General features: G+C 32.9%; 1 protein-coding gene across 4 annotated transcripts in view; it reads right to left on the reverse strand.

Moving 5' to 3' along the window:
- The window catches only part of Cep85l (centrosomal protein 85 like), a 224,309-nt gene that overhangs the window by 51,768 nt on the left and 147,436 nt on the right, over nt 1–25,105 (reverse strand). For 3 of the 4 annotated variants that reach the window (XR_007344303.1, XM_048794959.1, XM_015500699.2), the window contains 3 exons: nt 23,625–23,746; nt 18,806–18,923; nt 2,304–2,483 (listed from right to left, as the gene is read on the reverse strand). Coding sequence is in view for 3 of the 4 variants with exons in the window: in XM_048794959.1 (XP_048650916.1) it covers nt 2,304–2,483; nt 18,806–18,923; nt 23,625–23,746 (420 nt within the window). In the remaining variant the exon portion in view is untranslated. The remainder of the gene's footprint in view (nt 1–2,303; nt 2,484–18,805; nt 18,924–23,624; nt 23,747–25,105) is intronic. The other variant, XM_048795006.1, reaches the window with a different exon arrangement.

Raw genomic sequence — 25,105 nt, forward strand, 5'->3', positions numbered from 1 at the left:
GGGAGAGAGAAGGGAAACTATGGAAATGGAAGGAGACCCTCATTGTTACACAAAGTTACATATAAGAGTTTGTGAGGGGAAAGGGGAAAAAAAAAAAACAACAGAGAGAATTAAAACAACAGCAGATGGGGTAGAGAGGGAAGGGGAGGGGGGATAGTAGGGGATAGGAAAGGTAGCAGAATACAACAGTCACTAATATGGTATTATGTAAAAATGTGGATGTGTAACCGATGTGATTCTGCAACTTGTATTTGGGGTAAAAAATGGGAGTTCATAACCCACTTGAATCAAATGTATGGAAGATGATATGTCATGAGCTGTGTGATGTTTTGAACAACCAATAATAAATAAATAAATAAATAAAAACACACACACACACACACACAAAAAAAGAAAATATATAGTCCAAAACTCCAATTTTGGGATATTTATGGAAAAGGACTGACATGAGGAATAAAAGTGATATTTGCACTCTCATGTTCAGAGCAGCATTATTTACAGTAATGATTTCTATATATATCACCAAAAGCACAGGCAACAAAAGCATAATAAAAAATGTGGGAAAGACCTAAATATTCATTAATGAACGAATGAGAAGAAAAATGATGTGTTTTAATGTATCAGTTAAAAATAAATTTCATTTAAATAAAATAAATGTGGTATGCTGTACACATACAATGGAAGATAATTCAAGCTCAAAAAAAGGAGAAATTCTTCCATTTATAAAATACAGATAATCTGGAGAAAATCATGCTAAATTAAATAAGCCAGTCAGAGAGGGACAAATATTGTATGATTCTACTAATATGAGATGACTGGAAAAAAAAAAAAGAGTACAATCAGTGGTTGTCAGGGGCTTGGGGGAGGGAGAAATGTTTACATAACTTCAGTTCCATGAGATGAATAATACTGTACTATATACTACGCTGCTAATTTTGGAAAGATTTTATATATATTCAGGAGGCAAGCTTCCTAATTAGACTTTGTAAAGTTTCCAGCATGAGTAAATGAATATATAGAAATGAACACTGAAAAAAATTTTGTTTTGTTTTGAGAGAAGTAGAGCAGTCAGAAGGCAAATTAAAAACTGTGCTTTGGACATGAAAAGTTTGGAGTACCTATGAGACATCCTAATACGCGATATCAAATAGGTAGAAAGCGTATAAATTTATTTTATTAAGCACTGAGCACAACGAATAAAATACGAGAAAATTTAGATAAAACCTAAAAAAGTATTTAAAAATCTTCATTCATGACAACTTTTAAATTAAAGTCTCAAATAAGAGACTATTTTAATTCCTCTCACACATAACCAGTGACTATTTCCTTATTCCCTTGGATTGTGTGGTATATTCTATGATGTTCCCCAAATACAGAAAAGAAAAAAGAGGTATTTAAGGTACTTTTAGATTAGCCAAGAAAGATATCATACAGCCGAAAAACAGAGAAAATATAAATTTTTATCAATTTGGGAAGATGAAAATTTCAACTCATGTGTAAATGATGGACACACATACACTCACAAAGTTATCAACTGAGTTTATGCAGTCTGCCTGCATAAATCATGGGATGCTCCAAGATTACTTAAATGGAAGGCTCATTTAATAAAATAATAAGCCGGGAATATCAAGATTGAAGTAAAAAAAAAAACAAAACAGTTTTGCCATTAAGTAGCAGTCAAAGAATCTGTGCTGTTTCTCTTCAATAAATTGAAGATTTATTGTGTTCTACTTGATCTTTAATAATACAATAATGGAATGTGATGAAATATGTGAAATTACTTATAATAAAGGCAGAAAGGTCAATTAAGTATGTGTGTGTACATGTGTATGTATTTGGCTTTTAGGGACTTCAGCTTTTTAACTTGAAAAATGTCCTTATGAATGAAAGATCAACTTCATTTCATTTTCTAATGCTTTCCGTTCAATATGACAAGGAAGAATAAAATACTCAACCAGCGAAAAGGAAGTTATTGGTACAGGAACTGACTTTAAAAAGATCTCATTATTAATTAGAAAAGTATCATATACAGAGAGTTTTTTAAAATATTTTTATGTGGTGCTAAGGACTGAACCCAGTGCCTCATACCTGCTAGGTAAGCACTCTATTACTGAGCTACCAACCCCTGCCCTACAGAGGTATTTTTATACCTCAAGAAAATAATTTTTTTATAAGTAAACAGTGTTTCCCAAAAGTTGGTACAACATTAAATACTTTAATATAAATGTAACCTGGCATGACAAATATTCTATGTTGAAGAAATGCTGTTGATCTAATAATACAATTTTTTAAAAAATGCACACCTTTTCCTCTAGTTTCTTCTTCTCTTCACTGAATTGGTTTATTCTTTGCTTGAGAAATTCATTGAGCTGTGAAACCTCTTTTTCAGTAGATGCAAGCTTCTGCTCAAGTTCCTCTTGCTGGGGATGCAACACTGACTGCTCCGAAAATGAAGTCTGGAGTGAAGTGTTCTCATATTGTGGCTATTGGGAAAGAAAAAAAGTAGGCAGTTAAGATTTTAAAAGTTTACTTAGGAGACACTGTTTCTCTGTGAGGTGAGTGAAAGAGGGATTTTGCTAAAACTCAATATTGGGCAGTCAGAGTGCCTCAGAGACTAAGAAATTTTGGGAACATTAACAAGGAAAAGGGACAACACTGGAGTCAAGCTGCTTGGGGGAGCATTGGCATTAGCACAGAAGGAAGGAAGTCACTGAGAAATACAAAGGATGGTCTTAGTACTGAAAAACCTGGGATTGCAGGGGCAGCCTGCCCTAGGCCGATTCAGAGGCTGGACGGTACAATAAACTGGTACATGAAAAATGCCTTGTTTTTCCCAATTGTCCACAGAGAACTGAGGCAGGAACCATCTTGAGGCATCCACACTGCAGTAGCACCCACAGGAACCAGGAACTAGGATCCATGAGACTGGAGCTGGGACAACCCATGGAAAAAATAGGCAGAGACTATTTTGCCCAGGAGAATACAAGTCTGAGAGGCCATAGAGAGCCCAGCTCCTTCCTCTGTCTGAATCCAGCAACTCACAGAACCAACTGAAGTGGTTCAGGAATTTTAATGGGCAGGTATGACCACACTTGGGGACAAAGCCCAAGAGGCCAGTAAAGGCTGATTCTCCAGGCAACAGAAGCTGAAGGACTGGCTCCCTCCCCTACAGTGGAATCCTGAGGTGACTACTGGGGTACAGTATCCCAGCATAGATCAGCACCCTAGAGGTACATTGATTTGGTATTCCAAACTGCTCGCCATTCATTAAAGCAAGTGGGGCCTCACTAGACCTAAGCTCCATCTTTGGGAGCTCTACCTATAGGAACTCCTCTCACAGAACCTAGCAGTGACTTTCCCATCCCGCCCTACTTCATACCACCAAAGGGAAGATGAGAATTTGTGAACTTCAACTGGTACTTTGGTGCAAAACAAAAAAAAGGGGGGGGGGGTTGGATTTGATAGCCTGCTGCCCCTACTCTTGTACTTGGGGCATATCTCAAGAAGAAATGGAAAGACAGTTGGGCACAGACAGCTACCATATTTTCTCATTGACTATTTTGTCAACGGACATGGAAATTATTCCTTAATTTTTCATCCAGATTCTCTTTTGTGCGTGTGTGTGGTAAGTGATTCATGGACATTTATACATTTTTGTTTTTATCTTCTCATTTCTAGAATTTTTTGAAGGTAGTTACTACTCTGTCTTTGAGGGTTAGAGTTTCCATTAGTATACTGACTGTTTTGAATTGTTTTTCACTTGTCTGTTTCCCTTGCTCCTCTTTCTCTCTTTTCTTTTGCTGACAGCCAAATTCTATTGTTCTTACATTCTTCCTTTTACTTTTTACTTCTATTTTCTCCCCCCACCTCATAACTACCACATCCAACATTTCCTCTTTATTTTCCTTGTTCACTTTTTGAAATTGCAAACTCTTTTCAATCCACCTATCTCTTCTTATTTCCTAATTAATTCTAGTCTTAAAATCTTTTAGCAATAATTGTTTTATATAACATCTGCTCCCAACACTAATGCTGTAACAATGCTGCAGAAATCATAGATAACACCTCGTTTGATTTTATGCCAGACACAATACAATTCTTACTGTTTTAGTAAACTGCTGATCCTACTACTTCTGTTCATTATACCAGTTAATATTGTAGATGTCATAGTAAGAACCAAGTGTTTAGTTTAATGCTGTATATTGTTTGCATGGTGTGTTACTATTATTTCTCTCCCCTAATCTGTGAGGTAATGGAAACCAACAGGACATTACTAAGTTCTTAGGGTAGGAACCCTGGAGCTGAAGCAGCAAACAATATGAAAAAGCAAGAGAAAAAAAACATCCAAACAACCCAGAATGCCTCAACAATGAACTCCATTGACACCACAGTGGGGAAAATGTCAAAGAAGGAATTTACAAAATCGCGTAGTTAAACTGATCTACAACGTAAAAGATAACATGAGAAGTAAAACAGAGAAAATATTTCAAAAAGGAGATAGATATTCTGGAGAAAAATCAATTAGAAATTTTTGAAATAAAGAAATCATTAAAGCAAATTAAAAGTTTGATGGAAAGCATCAACAATGGATTAAGCCATTTAGAAGATAGTTTCAGGTAACAAAGTCAAAACACATTATTTTGAAAATGAAGTTATTCTTAAAGAAAAGATATTAAAAGACCATGAGCACAATTTTCAAGAAAGTTGGGATAACATTAGAGGCCATCTTTAAAGATTCACCAGGATAAATAAAGACTCTGAAATACAAACCAAAGGAATGTACGATCTCTTCAATAAAATAATATCAGAAAATGTTCCAGACCTTAAGAATGAAATGGAAAATCAAATATGAGGCATACAGAACTCCAAATATACAAAATCACAACAAACCCATCCCAAGACACATTGTTACAAAAACCTATCATACAGAATAAGGATAGAATTTTAAAAACTGTTAGAGAAAAATGATTGTTCATATTTAGAGGTAAAGCAATCCAGAAGCTAGGAGGTCTAGAAGCTAGGAGGTCTTGGAATAATTTATACCAAGTTCTGAATGAAAATGGATTCCAACCAAGAATACTATACCTATCAAAATTAAGCTTCAGAACTGAAGATGAAGTAAAATCTTTCATGATAAACAAAAATAAAAAAGAATTCACAGGGGGCTGGGAATATAGCTCAGTTGGTAAAGCGCTTGCCTCATATGCACAAGGCCCTGAGTTCAATCCCCAGCACCACACACACACACACACACACACACACACACAAATGAATTCACAACTAGAAAGCCTACACTATAAAACATACTCAATAAAATATTTCATGAAAATAAAATAGTAGAGTAGTAGAGGGAAGAACTACACTAGAAGAAGAATGAATCAAAGAAGAAATTAATTCAACTTAAAAACTAGAAATAAATCAAAATGACAGAGAATAAAAATCATCTCAAAAAGAACACTGAATGTAAATGGTCTTTTACACTCATCAATCCAAAGCCATAGGCTGGCAGACTGGATTAAAAAAACAAGTCTCAACAATATGCTGTCTCTAAGAGACAAAACATCAATAGGGCAAAAACATCAATAGACTGAAGTGAAAATATGGGAAAAAAAAATAGATCATTCACATGGATCTCGTAAACAAGCAGGGATTACTATTCTCATATCAGACAAAGTAGACTTCAAGTTAATCAGAAGAGACAAAGAAGGTCATTTTATACTGCTTAAAGGAATCACACAACAAGAAGAAATGACAATCAAAAATACTTATGCCCTAAACAATGGAGCATATTCATACATCAAACAAACCCTTTTCAATAACAAGAAACAAAAGACCACATCACAATAATACTGGGTGACTTTAACATATCTCTCATCACTTCATAGATCTTCCAAACAAAAACTAAAGAAGCTATGGAACTAAAAAAATACAATCGAACAATTTAGACTTAACAGAAATATATAGAATATTTTAACAATAACTGAATATACTTTCTTTTCAGCAGCATATGGAATATTTTCTAAAAAAGACCATATTTTAGGCCAAAAAGAAATTCTTAGCAAATACAAAATAATAGAGAATAGTACCTCACATTCTATTAGATCATAATGAAATGAAAGTAGAAATCAATGGTAAGATAAAAAGAAACTATTACCTGGTGAGTAAATAATATACTATTGAATGATGAATGAATAACAGAAGAGAAATCAGGGGCAAAATTTTTAAAATACTTAGAAGTAAATCAGAATATATATGATATGTATGTCATATGATTTTGATATGTTGTATCATATCAAAATCTCTGAGAAGATTTTGAAGGCAGTTCAAAGAGGAAAATTCATAGCATTGAGTGCATATATTAAAAGAACAGAAAGATACCAAATAAATAATCTTACACTACAGCTCAAGGCCCTAGAAAAAGAAGAGCAAATCAACACCAAAATCAGAAGACAGGAAATAAAATCAGAACCAAAATTAATGAGATTTAGATTTTAAAAAAAATTTTAAAAATCAACAAAACAAAGTTGGTTCTTTGAAAGAATAAACAAAATTGATACTCTTAGCCAAGCTAACCAAAGGAAAGAGTAAAAAAACTCAAATTATTAAAATCTGTGATGAAAAAGGAATTATTGGCACAGACACTACTGAAATACAGAGGACAATCAGAAAATATTTTAAAAATTTATACTTCATTAAGCTAGAAAATTCTGAAGACATCAACAAATTCCTGGAGACATATCACCTACCCTAATTGAACAACTAAGATAGAGAAAATTCAAATGATCAGTTTCAAGTAATGAAACTAAAAAAGCCATCAAAAAGCCTACCAACAAAGAAAAGTCCAGGACTGAATAGATTTTCAACCAAGTTCTACCAGACCTACAAAGAACTAACACCAATCCTCCTCAAATTATTCCATGTAATAGGAAAAGGAGGGAAACCTTCCAAACTCATTCTATGAAGCTAGTATTAACCTGATACCAAAACCAGACAAATACACATCAAGGGAAGAAAGTATCCCTGATGAACATAGGTGCAACAATTCTTAATAAAATACTGGCAAACCATATAAAATCATATTTAAAAGATAATGTACCATGTGGCCAGCACACTCTCAGGATTGCCTTGCATTTCATCCCAGGAAGGCAAGGATGGCTCAACATATGGGAAATCAATAAATGTAATTCATCACATAAAAAGACATAAAGACAAGAATAACATGATTATTCCATAGATGCAGAAAGCATTTAACAAAAGATAGCATCCATTTATGTTGAAAACATTAGAACATATAGGGATAGAAGGAACATAACTCAACATTGTGAAAGTTATATAACAAACCCAAGGCCATCATCATTCTAAATGGAGAAAAATTGAAAGCATAATCTGTAAAAACAGGAACAAGACAGGGATGCTGTCTTGGTTTTCACCACTTCTATTCAAACTTTAGCCAGAACAATTAGGCAAAAGAAAGAAATTGAAGGGATACAAATAGGAAAAGAAGAGCTCAAACCATCTCTGTCTGCTGATGACATGATTATATATTTAGAAGACTCCACCAGAAAACTTCTAGAACTTAAAATGAATTCAACAAAGTAGTAGGATGCAAATTAATACTCAGAAATCATTGTGTTCCTATACTCCAACAACAAATGAGCTGAAAGAGAAATTAGGAAAACCATACCATTCACAACAGCCTCAAAAGAAATAAAATAAAAAATAAATTGAGGAATCAATCTAACAAAAGAAAGTGAAAGACCTCTACAGTGAAAACCACAGAACACCAAAGAAAGTAACAAAAAAGGCATGGTATTGGCACCAAAACAGGCATGAAACCAATGGAACTGAAGACACAGGACAACCTCACATAAATACAGTACTCATACTAGACAAAGGTGTCAAAAAAACACATGGAGAAAAATAGCTTCTTCAACAATTAGTGCTGGGAAAACTGGAAATCCATATATAGTAGAATGAATTTTTTTTTTTTTTAAGAAAGGGGGGGAGGGAGAGAGGGAGGGAGGGAGGATCTTTTTTGTAGATGGACACAACACAATGCCTTTATTTTTATGTGGTGCTGAGAATCCATCCGGTCCCGCCCTGCTAGGCTAGCGCTCTACCCCTTGAGCCACAATCCCAGCCCAGTAGAATAAAATTTAACCCCTATCTCTAACCCTGTACAAAACTCAAAGTGGATCAAAGACCTGGGTGATAGATAAGAAACCTTTCAGCTACTATAAGAAAATATAAGCTCAATACTCCAACATGTAAGCTTAGAACTGACTTCCTTAACAAGACTCCTAAAGCACAAGAAATAAAATCAACAATCAATTAATGGGACGGCATCAAATTAAAAAGCTTATTCACAGCAAAGGAAACAAGTGTGAAGAGAAAGCCTACAGAATGGGAAAAAAATATTTTGCCATCTGCACCTCAGATAGAGCATTAATCTCCAGGATACATAAAAAAACTCAAATAACACCATAAATAAATAAATAACCCAATCAATAAATGGGCAAAAGAACTGAACAGGCACTGAAGAGAAGAAGAAATACAAATGGCCAACAAATATATGAAAAAAATGTTCAAAATCTATAGCAATGACAGAAATGCAAATTAAAACTGCACTGAGATTCCCTCTCACTTCATTCAGAATGGCAATTATCAAGAATATAAGTAACAATAAATTGATTTTTCAGCTATGAATGGGAACTACAGAATGTCTGTCCAGAATGTTTGTTGTTGTTGTTGTTGTTGTTGTTTTTCCCCAAGTCACAGTTTTTCATTAGTGATCTAGTTTAAAGTTGCATAGATTTGATGAAACACCCTGATCCTTACTTTTTGGTAAGTCCTATTAATTTTAGTGTATTGTTTTTTTTCCAGGCATGTTTATGTTGCTTTATAGGAGAAACACCTGTATTAAATTTTTTAAAAATTAATAAGTATTTTTTAGAATGGGAAGCAAAATTGAGTGGAAAGTACAGGTTTCCCGTATCCAGTGTCTCCCCCCACCACAACCTCCTCCACTATGGACATTCTAAACCTCAAAGTACATTCGTTACAATCAAGACCTACATTGACACATACTTATCATTAAGCACCCATCATTTATATGCTGCACATCATTATGGGTTTTGACAAATTTATAATGACACGTATCCACCATATAGTATCAGATGTCAAAATATGATCACGTATCCTGGCTGTAATCACTACCACAGTACCATACAGAGTAGTTTTACTGTTCTAAGAATCTTCTGTATTCTTCCTATTCAAATCCCAGTCTCCCTTAACCTGGCAACTTTTTTCATTGCCTCCATAACTCTGCCTTTCCCAAAATGTCACATAATTGGAAACATATAGTACATTTTATTCAGCCAGTCTTTTTTTCAGACTGTCTTCTTTTTTTCACTTCGTAATATTTAAGGTTCCTCCACATCTTTTGATGCCTGATAGTTCATTTCTTTTTAGTGCCAAATAATATTCCACCGTCTGCAATGTTTTCACATTTAACTTTGTGTTTGTCAACTAAAGGACATCTCTGTGTTTGACAATTATGAATAAAGGTGCTGTAGCAATGTAGAAAAACCAAAGTTCTTACTTTCTACTCTTCACACAGCACAGTTACTTCTGATACACCTGTATGGGTTTTGGTTCCCCAGATACCAAACAATTAATTCTACATATTCTCCAGTTGTCACCATCTAGATATCTGTACTCCAGATAATATTTATGTGGAGGTATGCAAGAAGGGGTGGAGAGTTACTGGAGGCATTCAGTTACCTCTCCAAGCACCCACCAGGAACCTCTTACATGATTGGCTATCTGAAAGCTCTCGGGACTCAGTTCATCTGGGTTTATAAGGAAGATTCATTATGTAGGTGTGATTGGTTACTCAATCCCTTTCTCTTCCCAGGAGGTAGGGGTTGGGACTGAAAATCCCAACCTTCTAATTATGCCCTGAACTTTCCAGTGACCAGATCCCCTCCTGAAGATATCTAAGGTCCACCAGCCACAGTTAACCTCATTATCATAAAACCTCATTATCATACAAAAGACATTCTTAACATTCCAGAGATTTCCAGTTTTAAGAGAGCAATATGTCAGGAAATGGGGATGAAGACCAAATATATATTTAATCCTGTCACAGCTGCTGTACATCTGTGTGCAAATTTTTGTGTGGACCTAAGTTTTCAATTCCTTGGATAAATACTAGAGAAGCACAATTGTTGGATTCCTTGGTAAGAGTGTGTTTAGTTTTTGTAAGAAACTGTCAAGCCATCTTCCAAATGGTATCATTTGGGCCTTTCCAAAATTGTCCGGTTACCCCACTTCCTCACCATTATTGTCAGTATTTTGTATTTCAGCCATTCTGCTGTAAAGAGGAGTCTCCTTGTTAATTCAATTAACAGTTCCTCAAGGACAAGGTGAACATCTTTGCATATGCTTATTTGCCATTTGTGTGTCTTCTTTAGTGAGCTGCTTGTTCCAAATCTTTTGCTCAGTTTTAAAATGGTTTATTTGGTTTTCTATTATTGAATTTTAAGAGTTCTTTGTATATTTTGAATAATACTTTTCTATCAGATATATCTTTTTCATATAGTTTCTTTTATCTGTGACTTGTCTTCTTATTCTATTGTCACTGTTTCTCACAGAGCAGAAATTTTTAATTTTAATGAAGTTCAGTTTATCTATTATTTCTTTTAGGGATCTTGTCTTTTTTTTCTATATCTAGAAAGTCATCTCTATAGCCAAGATCATTATGTTTTCTGCAATTTTTTTAAGAAGTTTTCTACTATTATGGTTTAGTTTCAGGTATATGGTCCATTTTGAGTAAATTTTTAAACAGAGACTAGTGGTGGGAGGGAAAGGGAGAGAGAAAGGAAATTGCATGGAAATGGAAGGAAACCCTCAATGTTATACGAAATCACATATAAGAGGTTGTGAGGGGAAAGGGGGGGAAAAAAACAAGGGAGAGAACTGAACAACAACAGATGAGGTAGAGAGGGAAGATGGGAGGGGAGGGGAGGGGGGATAGTAGGGGATAGGAAAGGCAGCAGAATACAACAGTCACTAATATGGCATTATGTAAAAATGTGAATGTGTAACTGATGTGATTCTGCAATTTGTATTTGGGGTAATAATGGGAGTTCATAACTCACTTGAATCAAATGTATGAAAGATGATATGTCATGAGCTTTGTAATGTTTTGAACAACCAAAAAAAAAAAAAAAAAAGAATGTAAGTTCTGTGTCTATGTCTAGATTCAGGCTTTTGTTTTTCTTTTTTGCATATGCATGTCTGTTTGTTCCAGCACCATTTGTTGAAAGGACTACCTTTGTTCCATTGTATTGCCTTTGCTCCTTGGTCAAAGATCAGTTGACTATATTTATGTGGGTCTATTTCTGTTCTCTTTATTTTGTTCCACTGATCTGTTTGTATATTCTATCATTGATCCTAAACCATTTTGATTACTGTAGCTTTATTATAAGTCTTGAGTCAGTGTCAGTCCTAAGTTTTGTTGTTGTTCTATAATATTGTGCTGGCTGTTCTGAACCACTCCATATAAACCTTATGATTAGTTTGTTGATGTCCACCAAATAACTTGGTGAGATTTTGGTTGGGATTGTATTGAGTCTGTAAATCAAACTGGGAAGAACTGACATAATAATTTATAATTTCCAATATTGTCTTCCTATTTATAAACAAAGACTACCTCTATTTTGTTTTTATGTATATTTCATCAGAGATTTTTAGGTTTCCTCATGTAGATTTTGCACATATTTTATCAGGTTTACTTTTTTTGCTAATATAAATGATAATAAGTTTTAAATTTTTATATTCCATTTGTTCATTGTTGATTGATTTGTGTATGTTTTACTTTGCATTGTATGGTTTTGCTAAAATTACCTGAGTTCCAGGAGTTTTTATTTTTTGTCAGTTCTTGCAGATATTCCTCATAGATGCTCATGTCATCCATGAACAAAGATAATTCGATTTATTATTTTTTCCTTTTCATCTTATTGAATGAGCTAGGACTTTCAATATGAAAAGCAGTGTGGAGAGAAAACATTCTTTCCTTGTTCTGATTTAAGTAGGAAAGCTTTTAAGTTTCTTCCCACTAAGTTTCATGTTAGCTATAGATTTAATTGAGTTCTTTAATAAGTTGAGGGATTTCCCTTCTATTTTTAGTTTGCAGAGTCTTATTTTAATTTTTTTGTTTCCCCTCTTAAGATGAGTCTTACTATGTTGTCCATGCTGGTCTCCAACTTCTGGACTCCTGCATCAGCTTCTTGAGTGCTGGGACTACAGGTGGGCACCAATATGCCAGGTCTTTCTGAGTTTTTAATCGTGAATGGACACTGGATTTTGTAAAGTGCTTTCTCTGCATTTATTGATATGGTCATGTGGTCTTTTTCCTCTTTAGTCTGTTGTGATGAAGTACATTAGTTGAACCAGCCTTGCACATCTTGGATAAATCCTACCAAGTGATAATATAGAATTATTTTTATACATTATAGCTTTGATTTGCTAATATTTTATGATTTTTTGCAAGTTCTTTTTAATGAAAAGGATTAGATTTTATTAAAACATAGATCAATGATACATTGTAGAACATTATATAATATCTATAGTTAAATATAATAATCCTCAAGAAAATACTTTTTTGGGGGGGGGTCTCTGGTTTTACTTTCTTGTAATGTTTGCCTTGTTTTTGTCTTATTTTGGTTTAGGGAAGTGCTGTTTTCATAGAAAGAGAAAAGTAATACCTCTTTTTCTGTAATCTAGACAAAAACTGTAAAGAATTGGTATCATTAGTTTCTTTCTTAAATTTTGGGGTGGTAGTGCCAAGGATTGAATTTAGGACCTTGTACATGCTGTTGTGCAATCTGCAGCTAAGCTAGATCCCAGCCCTTAAATGTTTGAATTTACCACTGAACCCATTTGGGCCTGGTCCTTTCTGACTGGGAAGTTATTACTTACTGATTTAACTTCTTTTATAAAGAGAGCCCTAGAAATTAACTCTTCTTATGTGAGTTTGGCAATTGTGTCTTTCAAAGAATTATCCATCTCATCAAGGTTAGCAAGTTTTATGTACATAATGGGATTCATAATAGTCCTTTTTTTATGTCAGTGAGATCTGTAGTACATGCCCTCTTTCATTTCTGATATTAGTAATATATGTTCCTTTTTAATTAGCTTTGCTAAAGGCATATCAATTTTGTTAATCTTTTTAAAAAAACATTTTTAATTTTTTAAACCAAATTCATTTTTATTGCTAGTTTCATAGCTTTCTGCTCTAATTTTTATTATGTTTTTCTGCTTCAGATTTAATTTTTTCTACATTTTCAAATTCCCTAGGGTGCAGTCTTAGATGACTAATTTTAGATCTCATTTTCTAATATATGCATTCAGTTAAATGCTATAAATTTTCTTCAAGCATTACTTTACTTGGATCTCACAAGTTTTCATAAATTATATTTATGATATAATTAAAAATTATATTTTTAATTGTTTCATAAGAGTTCCTCTTTATCCCACATATTATTTATAGATATGTTGTATAATCTATAAATATTAGAATTTACGAGCTATCTTTCTGTTTTTTATTACTAGTTTAATTATACTGTGGTCTAATTAGACCATAGTAGGTAGATAATTTCTTATATTCCAATATTATTAAGGTGTGCTTAAGACTCAGAATGTTGTTTGTCTTGGTGAATGTTCCAATGTGTGGTGCTGCTGTTGAATAAGCAGTGCATAAATATCAATTCATCCAGTTGGTAGATGTGATTATTGAGATCGGCTATCTTCTTTGAATTTTTTTTCCCCTTTTGGGTCTTTCCATTTCTTATAGAAAGTTGTTAAAATCTTCAACCAATGGATTTATCTATTTCTTCTTGTAGTTCCATAAGTTTTTTCTTTCATGTATTTTGACATCTTATTGTTAATTAAATACACCTTAAGTATTGTTCTGTCTTTTTAGAATATTGACCATTTTGTTAATTCCTAATAACTTTCCTTGCTTTGAAGTCTACTTTTTCTGGAATGAAAATGTTCAGAGAAGTAGTTACACAGGACACATGGCTAGTTAGAAATAATAATCAAAGATTCCAATTTTACTTATTACACTAGTGTAGCCTCCTCCCCCTGACTGAAAACAAAACCAAATGAAAATTAAAAAGCACATATGAACCAGAGACTTGAAAACTATACTTTATCAACTGTGTAAGAAAAAAATCTGCACCACAAAAATGGGTTCTGTAAGCAAGACAAAATATAATTGAAATTTTACATAAAATTAATCATAAAGAAATCTAAGGTCAGAATGTTTTAATTTCTACATTTAGTAACAATCTTTTCAGCATGTATCTACCTTCTCTAAATTTCCTGCATACAATCACTTCCTCTCTGTGGAGAAATACTTTCTTTCCTTTAGTTCTATTGTAGCTCCCCTGCCCCAGGCTCCATCACAAATTGTGCGCTTTTACTACCTCCAAACTACTGTTCTTCCCTGCCTTTAGTTCCAGATCCCATTTCTTCTCATTGCACAAACATTTCCTTGAATACATAATCATGCCCAAGGCTTCAACCATCACACACTTAAACTAAGGACACCTAAATCTTTCACCTCTGGCTCAGACCTTCAATCATGAAAATCAACATCATTCTCAACCCAAAATTGACAACATGTAAATTTAATTATTTATCTTATCTAAACCTATTTCTAACATAATAGTCTCCATTGTGATCACTGATACTATAAATAACTGTCCCATCAGATACTAGGCAATCATTATCTATCACTCATCACATAAATAAGTCACTACATCTGGTTCATTTGACTATACTTGGTCAAACATGTTTAATAAATACTCTTCCTTTCATCCTGAGCACTGTTTTAAAATTTGGGTGTTCACTAAACCTTTGGACTACTGATTTACCTTCCTGACTGGTTTCCCTATCTGTAGTACCATCTATCTTAAATATAGTCTACATTATGCTATCAAAGTAACCAAACTTGGATACTTTGGAGAGTAAAAGAGGATGTTAAATAATATTAATATAGCAAACCCGAGAAAGATAGGCCCTTTACTGTCTCAGGTCTTTGATAACATGTGGCCTCTACTTACCTCTTCAACCACATCTGTTAGGACTACTTTTCTCTCATTTTAAACTTCATCCATACAGAATAATTGGTAGTTTTCCAAATCCTTCATTTCCCCTCATTCCTCTGGGCCTCTTCACATCTTGTATGGTGTGCCTCAAACACTGTTCTTCTGCTACTCCTTTCACCTGGCTAAATTCATTTAGTTTATTGGTTCTCAGATTAGATATCACTTCCAACAGTGAGACTACTCTGACTTTTGGAAGATTAATTTATACATTCTCAGTAGGGGTTCTCACAGAACTTCATATATAACCACTTTGGGTACTTCCAACATTTGACAATAGTCTGTTGTTTGTCTTTGTTTCTTTTAAGATTACACATTCTTTCAAGCAAAACCAAATTCACTCACATTTATATTACTAGAGCTGAAATAATATCTTTTCCATAGTGAATACAAATAATTTTAATGTAAATGGATAAATTTTGTATATAGTCTCCTTCTATAGGATTTGAGATCATGAAGATATAAATTGTTCTTTACACTTGTGCCGCCAACATTTAACACATTAGATGATTAATGGTTTATAAAACAGGCTTGTCTGTAAAGGTGGAACTTACTTATTAAATGCTTATCAGAACCAAAGGACTTGGTAGCAGAAAAAAAAATACACGAAAAATAGAAGAAAATGACATAAATGGAAAGAAAAAGGATAGAACAATTCATTAATAAAGTTTAAAAATACATTTCATTAAGTTGATATTTTCAAGGTATACATGTATATGGAAAAAAGAAATCTCTTCAACTAACAAAATAAAAAACAGTTCCTTCATATTTATTTTTCCCATAAGACATTCTAACTGTAGATTTAAACTTAATATGTAGATTTAAACTTAATATGGTTTAAACCAAAATTTCTAAGTATAAACTGCTCTTTAATGCTATTAATCATAAAAATTATCTGAAAAGTTTTCAGTTTTAGGAAAACACATGGTTCTTGTGTCCAGCAATGAGATGTGTAGTAATATCTACTTTTAAGGAGACATCTTAATTATAATCTTAAGTTTTTAATAGTCAAATGGAAATTACTTCTCAAGAATGTTTTCCATCTATAAATTAATAAAATTTTATAAATTTTACAAATTGACTTCACTTTAGAATATGCAGAATAGAAGTCTAACTTTGTTTTTCAAATGTACTAATGGAATTATTCAAATTATGAAACATAAAAATTTTGTGAAACACAGAAAATAAAAATTTTATGAAACAGAAAATTCTATACATAAAAAATTAATGTTAAGATCTCAGGTAAAAATTATTTTGCTAAAGAAATGTTTTATTATCATCTTATTTCTTCTATCCTTTGCCATTTTATTAGATCTCTATATCTAGTTCATAGAAAAAAACTTACCATCTATATTTATTATACCCACTTAGTATTTTCCTTATATTACCTTTTATAAACTGTTCTGACATTTTTAAATCAATTTTAATGATATTTCAATTCTCTATGTGATTCAAAATTCTAATATTTTTAGCCACACCTTTTCCATATCCTACAGATAGTTTTATCTGACCTTGCAGACTAACATGGAGAGCCCTCTACTGGCCTAGTGTTATGCTTTAAAAAAAGAAAAAAAAATTCTTTTTTTAGCCCTCAGATACCTATTTTTACATTCTTTTGGTAATATAACCATATAATTCAAGAAAAACACTTATTTAGAATACTGATTTATAAGAAGAAACTGGTTCTACTAAGATTACCATTAACAAATCAAATTAGACTAGATACACAGCATAAAAATACTATTAATCTCAGTACTATACCATAGAAGCTTGTTATTATGTGATTAAAGTCATATGAAATCATATATAAATGAAGTATTTTGATTTATTAGTAACTTAAGTATAGAAAGCAAGCTGGAATCTTTGTTAAATGCCTCTGCTTCAGGTAAATCCAACAGTTATTTGTTCTTCAATATTTTCTGATTCCATGTCTTTAATATTTATAAGTAACATACCGAAGATACAATGAAGGAAAAATTCCACTTCAAGTAATTTTTTTTTAAATCTAGGAATAAAACCTTAACAAAGAGGACCAAATTTTCCAAAAAAAAAAAAAAAAATAGAAGTACATACCACCAGAAAGCTAAATCAGGCCTCACTTTTGATCCCAATAAAAACACCACCACCCCGCTTTTGGGGAATAAACGTGTCAATAAAGTTTATATATAAAAACAAAAAGAAGTGTTAAGGAAAACTCTTAAAAAGTAACAACTGGAGAAAATAGCCCTTCAGCTAGATAAATTTTGTTGCAAGGTCTCACAGATCCTTACACTGTTATTACAGGGAAAACCAACATTCACATTTCTAGACCCAAGGCCTAGATACTGCTTTATCCTAGCGAATACAGTATTTTTTTGGGGGGTGGGGGGAAGAATAAATGTGCTTTCACATATGGTTCCTCCCTCTGTAAATTCTAAGATCCACGAAAGCAGAAACTTTTCTTCACTTTTGTCACCTCAAAATTTAACACGGGATGTTTAATGATTGATTTTTAAACGGGCTCATTTGTAAAGGTGGAAGTCATTTATAAAATACTCATTAGAATTTGAGTTTACAGTAGGAAAAAAATGGAGGAAAAAGAAACAGGATTATATAAATAGAAAATATGACAAATTTGGAAAAACATATTTTCCAATCAAAGTACAGACAAAAGGCTAATTTCTTCTATACATAATTTTTATTTTTATGTATATTGTTTGTATAAAATTAGCAAACCCCCAAAACCTAACAGAAAAATGAGCAAAGAATATGAAAAGATAATTCAAAGAAAGAGAAATATGAAGCAATCTTTTAATATATAAAAAGAAGCTTAACATCACTATTAAGAAATATATGTTGAAGCCATATGGAGATAACTCCCTCCAATCATGACTTTTATATAACTTAACAAAGGGCAAAAATTCCAAAAGTTTGGTAACAGATTCTGTTAGTATGGCTGAGAGGCAGGAAGTAGAAGAGGGGAAGTCATACATAATGCTTTCCTGAATGGCAATTTGACAATATCAATAAAAATTACAAACTTCATAAAACACTGAGAAGTCTTATCTGAAAAGTTTTCAGTTTTAGGAAAACACATGGTTCTTAAAAAGAAAAAATAATTTATGAAAATATTTGCACATGACTCAAAGAATATTTATAAAAGGCTATTGAGAGTATCATTTATTAAAGATCAAACAGAAAATAACCCAAATTTTGGTGAACAGAAAATAGACTAAAAGCATGCTATTTTTCTAAAATAGAAAAGAAAGTAGTGTTATCTATGTAGTGGTATGAAAATAATGACTGAATTTTATACAATTTTAAATAATATAAGGGAAAAAACAAGATGCCAATGCCCATATTGATATTTCTTATAAATACAAGGGAATAAAATATATTTACATCTGCTTATATGTATCAACTCTGAAAGTATACACTAGAAACTGGTAACAATAGCTTCTGCTATATGTGGGAAGAACTGGACAAAAGGAAGATTATAGGTGGACACCTTTTGCCACACATATAAATATGAACCATGTAAATATACTAATTTAAAACCTTCATTTAAAATGTCCTGATTTTATAAGCTAGGTATATTATTAATACAATTTACTATTAAACAACAACTACAAAATCCTCTGTAGTCTTACCTGCAAACTAGCCACATAAGAATCTTCACAATTTACACAATGCCCTAACATGGCATGTTGTGCCCGTAGTTCATTATCCCTTATCCTCTCATGTAGGTGGGTGATTTGTTGCTTTTGCCTATAAAATACAAATTGAGATCATATTATAAAGAATGTACTTCTCTAAGAAACAGTTAAAAGCAATTTTAGTATTTAAAAATTTTACATGAGATTTTAAAAGCACTATAAATTTTAGAAACCATAAGAGGAAATTTGTTTAGTTTTTTTAATATGCAGAATTAAACTTGAATTTATACACACTCTGGAGTAGTTCTAGTACTTGTGCAGAATGTGGTCTTTAATGGATATTCTTTTTTTAAAAAAAAAGAGAGAGAGAATTTTTTTAATATTTATTTTTTAGTTTTCGGTGGATATAACATTTTTATTTTATTTTTATGTGGTGCTGAGAATCGAACCCAGCGCCCCGCGCATGCCAGGCAAGCATGCTACCACTTGAGCCACATCCCCAGCCCACATAGATATTCTTTTTAAATTCTAACAACATCATGCTTTGCTTTCTTTATTCTTGCTACCTAACATAATAAATGTTACCTCCTAGTCTGAAATGTCATTATTTAAAACTGTTATTTTCATTCATCCAAAATCTACTGAATGGTTTATACCAATAAAAGTTATTGATAATGATAATCTCATTGTCAGGGGAGAAAGCTATTTTTATAAAGATCACCCAACCCAATTACCATTCTAGGAGGATCATGAGGTCAAAGGATCAAAGCCAGCCTTAGCAATTTAGGAAGGCCCTAAGCAGTTTAGTAAGATCCTGTCTCAAAATAAAACATTAAAAAAAGAAAGCAGGGAAGTGGCTCAGTAGATAAGTACCTTTCAGTTCAAACCCCAATACCAAAAAAAAAAAAAAAAAAGAGAGAGAGAGAAGAGAGAAGAGAGAGAAATACACACAGAATAAACAAACAAACAAAATTAAAATCTCAGAATCTATCAGAGAGCTAGGGGACTATTATAAGAGACCAAATACATGTAAAACTGGAATCCTCCAAGGAAAGATTTAAAAAAGTGAGGTAGGAACACCAAAAAATATTTATATATATTGAATCAGAATTTTTCCAAATTTGGTAAGAACCATAGGCATCAACAGATTTCAAAAGAAAGCATGTGAACCCAAAGCACAAGTAACATGAAGAAAACTATAGCAAAGTACACCTTAATCAGTGGCTTAAAAGCAGTGGAAAATCTTACAAGTAACGAGTGGGAAAAAAGATAAATTCATTTAGAGAGATACAGGTAAAGAGGAGGCCAGATTTCTCATCTGAAATAAGACAAGTGAGAAAAGAGAGAAGTGCTTTAAATAACTAAAATTTAAAAGCTCTCAAGTTTGAAATTTTTTTTAACTTTTTATTTTTGCTGTGACAGATATCAAATTCTTTTTCTCAACTTATGTTTTTTTTATTAGTGCATTAAAGTTATGTATAATATTTGGGTTCACTTTGACAATGTATGATTTTTATACACACAAGGAATTTAATTTACCCCATTTCAGTCCCCGGTTCTCCACCCTCTTTCTCTTCCTTCTTCCTTTCCCCTCTTCTCCTTCCTCAACTCTACTGGTCTTCCTTTCATTTATTTATGTATAAAAGTGGAATTCCCTGTAGTATATTTATACATGGACATTGCATAATTTTGTCAAATTCATCCCACATTTTCTCCCCTTTCTTGTCCCTCCTTCCTCCCCCTTAATCTGCTTTTACTACACTGCTCTCTTCCCTAAATCTTAATGATATACAATCTCCTTTTTTCTCAAATATGAGGGAAAACATTTGACCTTGATTTTCTGAGTCTGGCTTATTTAACTTAGCATGATGTTCTCCTGTTTCATCTTGTTATTGGAAAATGCCATAATTTCATTATTATGGATAAGTAAAACTCCATTGTGCTTATATACACCACATTTTCTTAATCTATATCTATTGCTAGGCATCTGGGCTGGTTCCATAACTTAGCTATTGTGAATTGTGCTGCTACATGCACTAATGTGACTATATAACTATAATATAGTGATTTTTAGTTCTTTTGGACAATATCAAGGAGTGAGATACTTGGGGTCTTAATAGTGGTTCCATTTATAGTTCTTTGAGGAGTTTCCTTACCGCTTTCCAGACTGGTTGTACTAATTTGCAATTCCACTAGCTATGTATGAGTGTACCTATTCCTCACCAGCATTTATTATCATTTGTATTCTTGATAACTGTCATTCTGACTAGAGTGAGATGAAATCACAATATAGTTTTGATTTGAATTTCCCTAATTGTTAAATATGTTGAACATTTTTCATAAATTTATTGGTCATTTGCATTTCCTCTTTTGAGAAATATTTGTTTTTAGTTCTTTTGCCCATTTATTGAGTTTGGAGGGGTATTAAGCTTTTTGAGTTCTTTTTATATTCTGGATAATGATCCCTTATCAGAGGAATAGCTGGCAAAGATTTTCTCCCATTCTATAGGTGCTCTCTTCATGCTCTTTAATCATGTCTTTTACTGTGCATAAAACTATAATACCATCCCACTAATTGATTCTTGGTTTTATTTCTTGATCTTTAGGGGTCCTGTTAAGGAAGTTGGTAACTGTGCCAATATGTTGGAGTGTTGACCCTATGTTTTCTTCTAGCAATTGCAAAGCTTCTGCTCTAATTCCTAAGTCTTTGAGCTGCTTTGCTTTGATTTTTGTACTGGGTGAGAGATGGGGATCTAATTTCATTCCTCTACATATAAATATCCAATTTTCCTAGATCAGTAAAAGAGTTTTTTTTTCTCCAACATATATTTTGGAATCTTTGTCAAGCATCAGATGTTAAGTATGTTGGTTCAACTCTGTGTCTTCTATTCTATTCTACTGCTCTTCTTGACTATTTTGATGGCAGTGCCATGCTGGATTTTTAATGTAACTCTTTAGTGTAATTTGAGTTCAGGTATTATGATGCCTCCAGTATTGTTCTTGCTTGGGATTGCTTTGGATATTCTGGGTTGCTTAATGTTCCAAATGAATTTTAGGATTGTTCTTTCTGTGAAAAATGTCAGTGGTATTTTGATAGGGATTGCACTGAATCTATACAGTGCTTTTGGTAATATGGTCATTTTGACAATATTAATTCTCCCTTCCCATCTTATAAGGTAGTTTTTGATTTCTTTCTCCAATGTTCTATAATTTTCATTTTAATTTTCGCCTCCTTAGTTAGCTTAATTTCCAAGTATATGTATTTTTTTAGGTTACTGTGAATGGAATGGCTTTCGTGATTTCTTTCTCAGCAGAATCACTGTTGGGGTATAAGGAGCTATTGATTTATGAATGTTGATCTTGTATCTTGCTACTCTGCCAAATTCATATATCAGGTAGTATATTAGTTTTCCTTTACATATATTCATTCATTTAATCATCATGCTATAAAATTGGATGGAAGAGGAGAGTTGCTTAAAACGATGGTCTTCAAAAACTTCATTTTTAAGTGGTGAAAGTCCTTTAACTGAGGCAGATGAGTAGACCAAAGTGCAAAAGGTCAGGCACTTCATTCAGAATCATCAAAATAGTTACAATGGCAAATATAATAAACAGTAAACTAGGTTTCTTGTTTTATGAGTTGTTTTTGAAATTAAACTATACATGTTTTCTCAAGAAATGGGGCACATTTAGGAGCACAGTTATGTTTCCTAAACTTTTATCCCACTTTGACCTAATTATCCAACAATCTATTTCAAAGGATTTGACGTAATTATCCAATAGGATAAAAAAGCACATTTTTCTCATAAATGCAGGTAACCTAATATTTTCAAAAATAATATCTTGCAAATAATTTTTAGAAAAGAGATTTGGAAGGTATGATCAACCACACCATATCCCAAATTAAAAAGCTCAGGACCTTTATTCTGGTTTCCATCCCAGAGTAATTCTAACTAATGATATTTTGAAGTCTATTAGTTTAATCTATTTCCTCAAAAAATAAATGGATATTTAGTTCTTTTTTAAGCACTATAAATGTTACGGAGATTTTTAAAAACATTTTTATTTTTAAATGCTAGTATATTACTTTAGAAACAAAAGCTGCTGGTTTATAAAAATATTCTTCCTCAAACTATTTCCCAATTACCACAATACACACTTAATTATCCCAAAAGTATACATAAATGATGTAGAGCCAATATATGTCAAAGAGAATATAATCAAGTAACATTAAAGTCTACTGCTCAGAATAATCAGGAGACTAAGTATAAATTAATTTATTTTTCAGAGATTTGGTACTCAAACATTCAAAAATTTTGGAATGTCCAAGAAAACTTCCATAATTTTTATCTATAAATTATTTAACTTTAAACATTCATCATTTTCATAGTTTCTGTGGTTCAGACCTAACATACATTAAAGGAAATAATGACTTTTAAGTAGTTTTCCAAATTGATAGTCCCTAAATGTTAAACAAAAGACAATATTTTGTACCTCTGATAATTCATTAGCTTTGCAACTAACCTGCTACATATATTAAAAACACAAAGAGAACCTTCCAAATAATACGTTAACACTAAAGTGAATAAAGATGAAGATAGAAATCAGGCATTACCAGCAGGTGAGAAACAAAACCTCTGTTCTAAGAAGTCTTGCTTTCCCCTTTATGGGGACTAGAGAGGGACAAAGGTGCCATCAGTGAATTTTGTAAATTGTAGTTCTCTAATTTAAAGTAGTGGGTGCAAATGTATTTGTTTCATTAATCTACATTTCTATATACCTGTAATATATAGTAAATAAAAAACAGACTCACCGATCAATTACAATCTCTTTCTGTCTTAGAAGTCCTTCTTTTATTTTCAGCACCGATTCCCATTTACTGAAATCCTGAAAGCCAGAAGGTGAATAGCTTTGACGAGATGATCCAGTCAAAACCTGAACAAACATGTTTATACTATTAGTATACTAAAAGTTTCTAAATGGAATATTTACATACCTTTAATATTTTCACAATAATATTCATTCAAAACTAGAGCAGTCTCTTTGATTTTTAAAGACTATCTGATATCACATTTGTGATTATAACATAATAAAGAATTTCAATAAAGTTCCAAGGAAATGTACAAGTCTAATGAAGACCTGATGACAACAGGACATTTAGTCTGGCTAATGTAATACCATATATGAGATTTGAGTCTCTCATCACCTTGTGAATGTAGAAGCTTTCTAAAAATAAGAGATTAATTATTGCTTCAAGAAGTAATACAATAAAAGAATGTGTATCATGGCTTAACTAGACACATTACAAAGATTACCACAAAAAATAAATGCAATATTTATAGTATTCTGACTTCTAATTGTCATGCATCATATTTTATCATTTAATTAAAATTTCAAAATCAGGCGTGTTTTAATGAGGTAGTACATATATCCACAGAAAATATGATTAGTACCCAGATATAATTTGGATGATTACTAGTCTCCAGTGCAAATTATAGAATTTAGAAAAAATATACTTAGAATTTAAGAAAAATTTCAGATATTTAAAGTAAAACAATAGTTCTTGAGTATTGAGATGGCAGTGAATGGAGTGCATCAGCCCCGTGTACCGCGTCACTGCGCGGGCGAATGACGAGTTAGAACGGCCAAAAGCTATCTTGTTAGGAATTTCCAGCAAAATTGGGGTGCACCGAAACCTAGAGGAAGGATTTCCATCGCCCGAGGATCGGTTACTGGGGGCTCAACCGCGCGAGATTTGTCCGCCTGGAGATTCAAGCTGCTTATTCAGCAGCTCGCCCCGCTGCTAGAGACTGCGGCAAGCCGAGAAACGGTGTCCATAGAAATGGCAAGCTAGCAAGCATAGAAACGGCGCTGCTGATTCTGCAGGCTCCTGCCGGCTGTGCCCTCACTGTGCTCAGTGCTGAATTCTGGGTTTGAGACGGGGGAAGGAAGCGGTCCAGTTCTGTCCTCCACACCGGTCAGACCACTGACGAAGCCAGCGGCCACCATCTTGGAGAGCTGACGTCACCATCGCCAGTTTTCGGCTGATCGCAGCTCATTCAGCGATATGATAGGAAAAGACATACACAGGTTGAAAGTGAAAGGCTGGGAAAAATCATACCACTCACATGGTCCTTGGAAGCAAGCAGGAGTGGCCATACTCATATCGAATAAAATCAACTTCAAACCTAAGTTAATCAAAAGGGATAAAGAAGGACACTATATACTGTTAAAAGGAACCATCCACCAACAAGACATAACAATTATCAATATGTATGCACCAAACAATGGTGC

This window comes from Marmota marmota, unplaced genomic scaffold, assembly GCF_001458135.2.
Source record: "Marmota marmota marmota unplaced genomic scaffold, marMar, whole genome shotgun sequence".
In the NCBI taxonomy this organism is placed as follows: domain Eukaryota; kingdom Metazoa; phylum Chordata; class Mammalia; order Rodentia; family Sciuridae; genus Marmota; species Marmota marmota.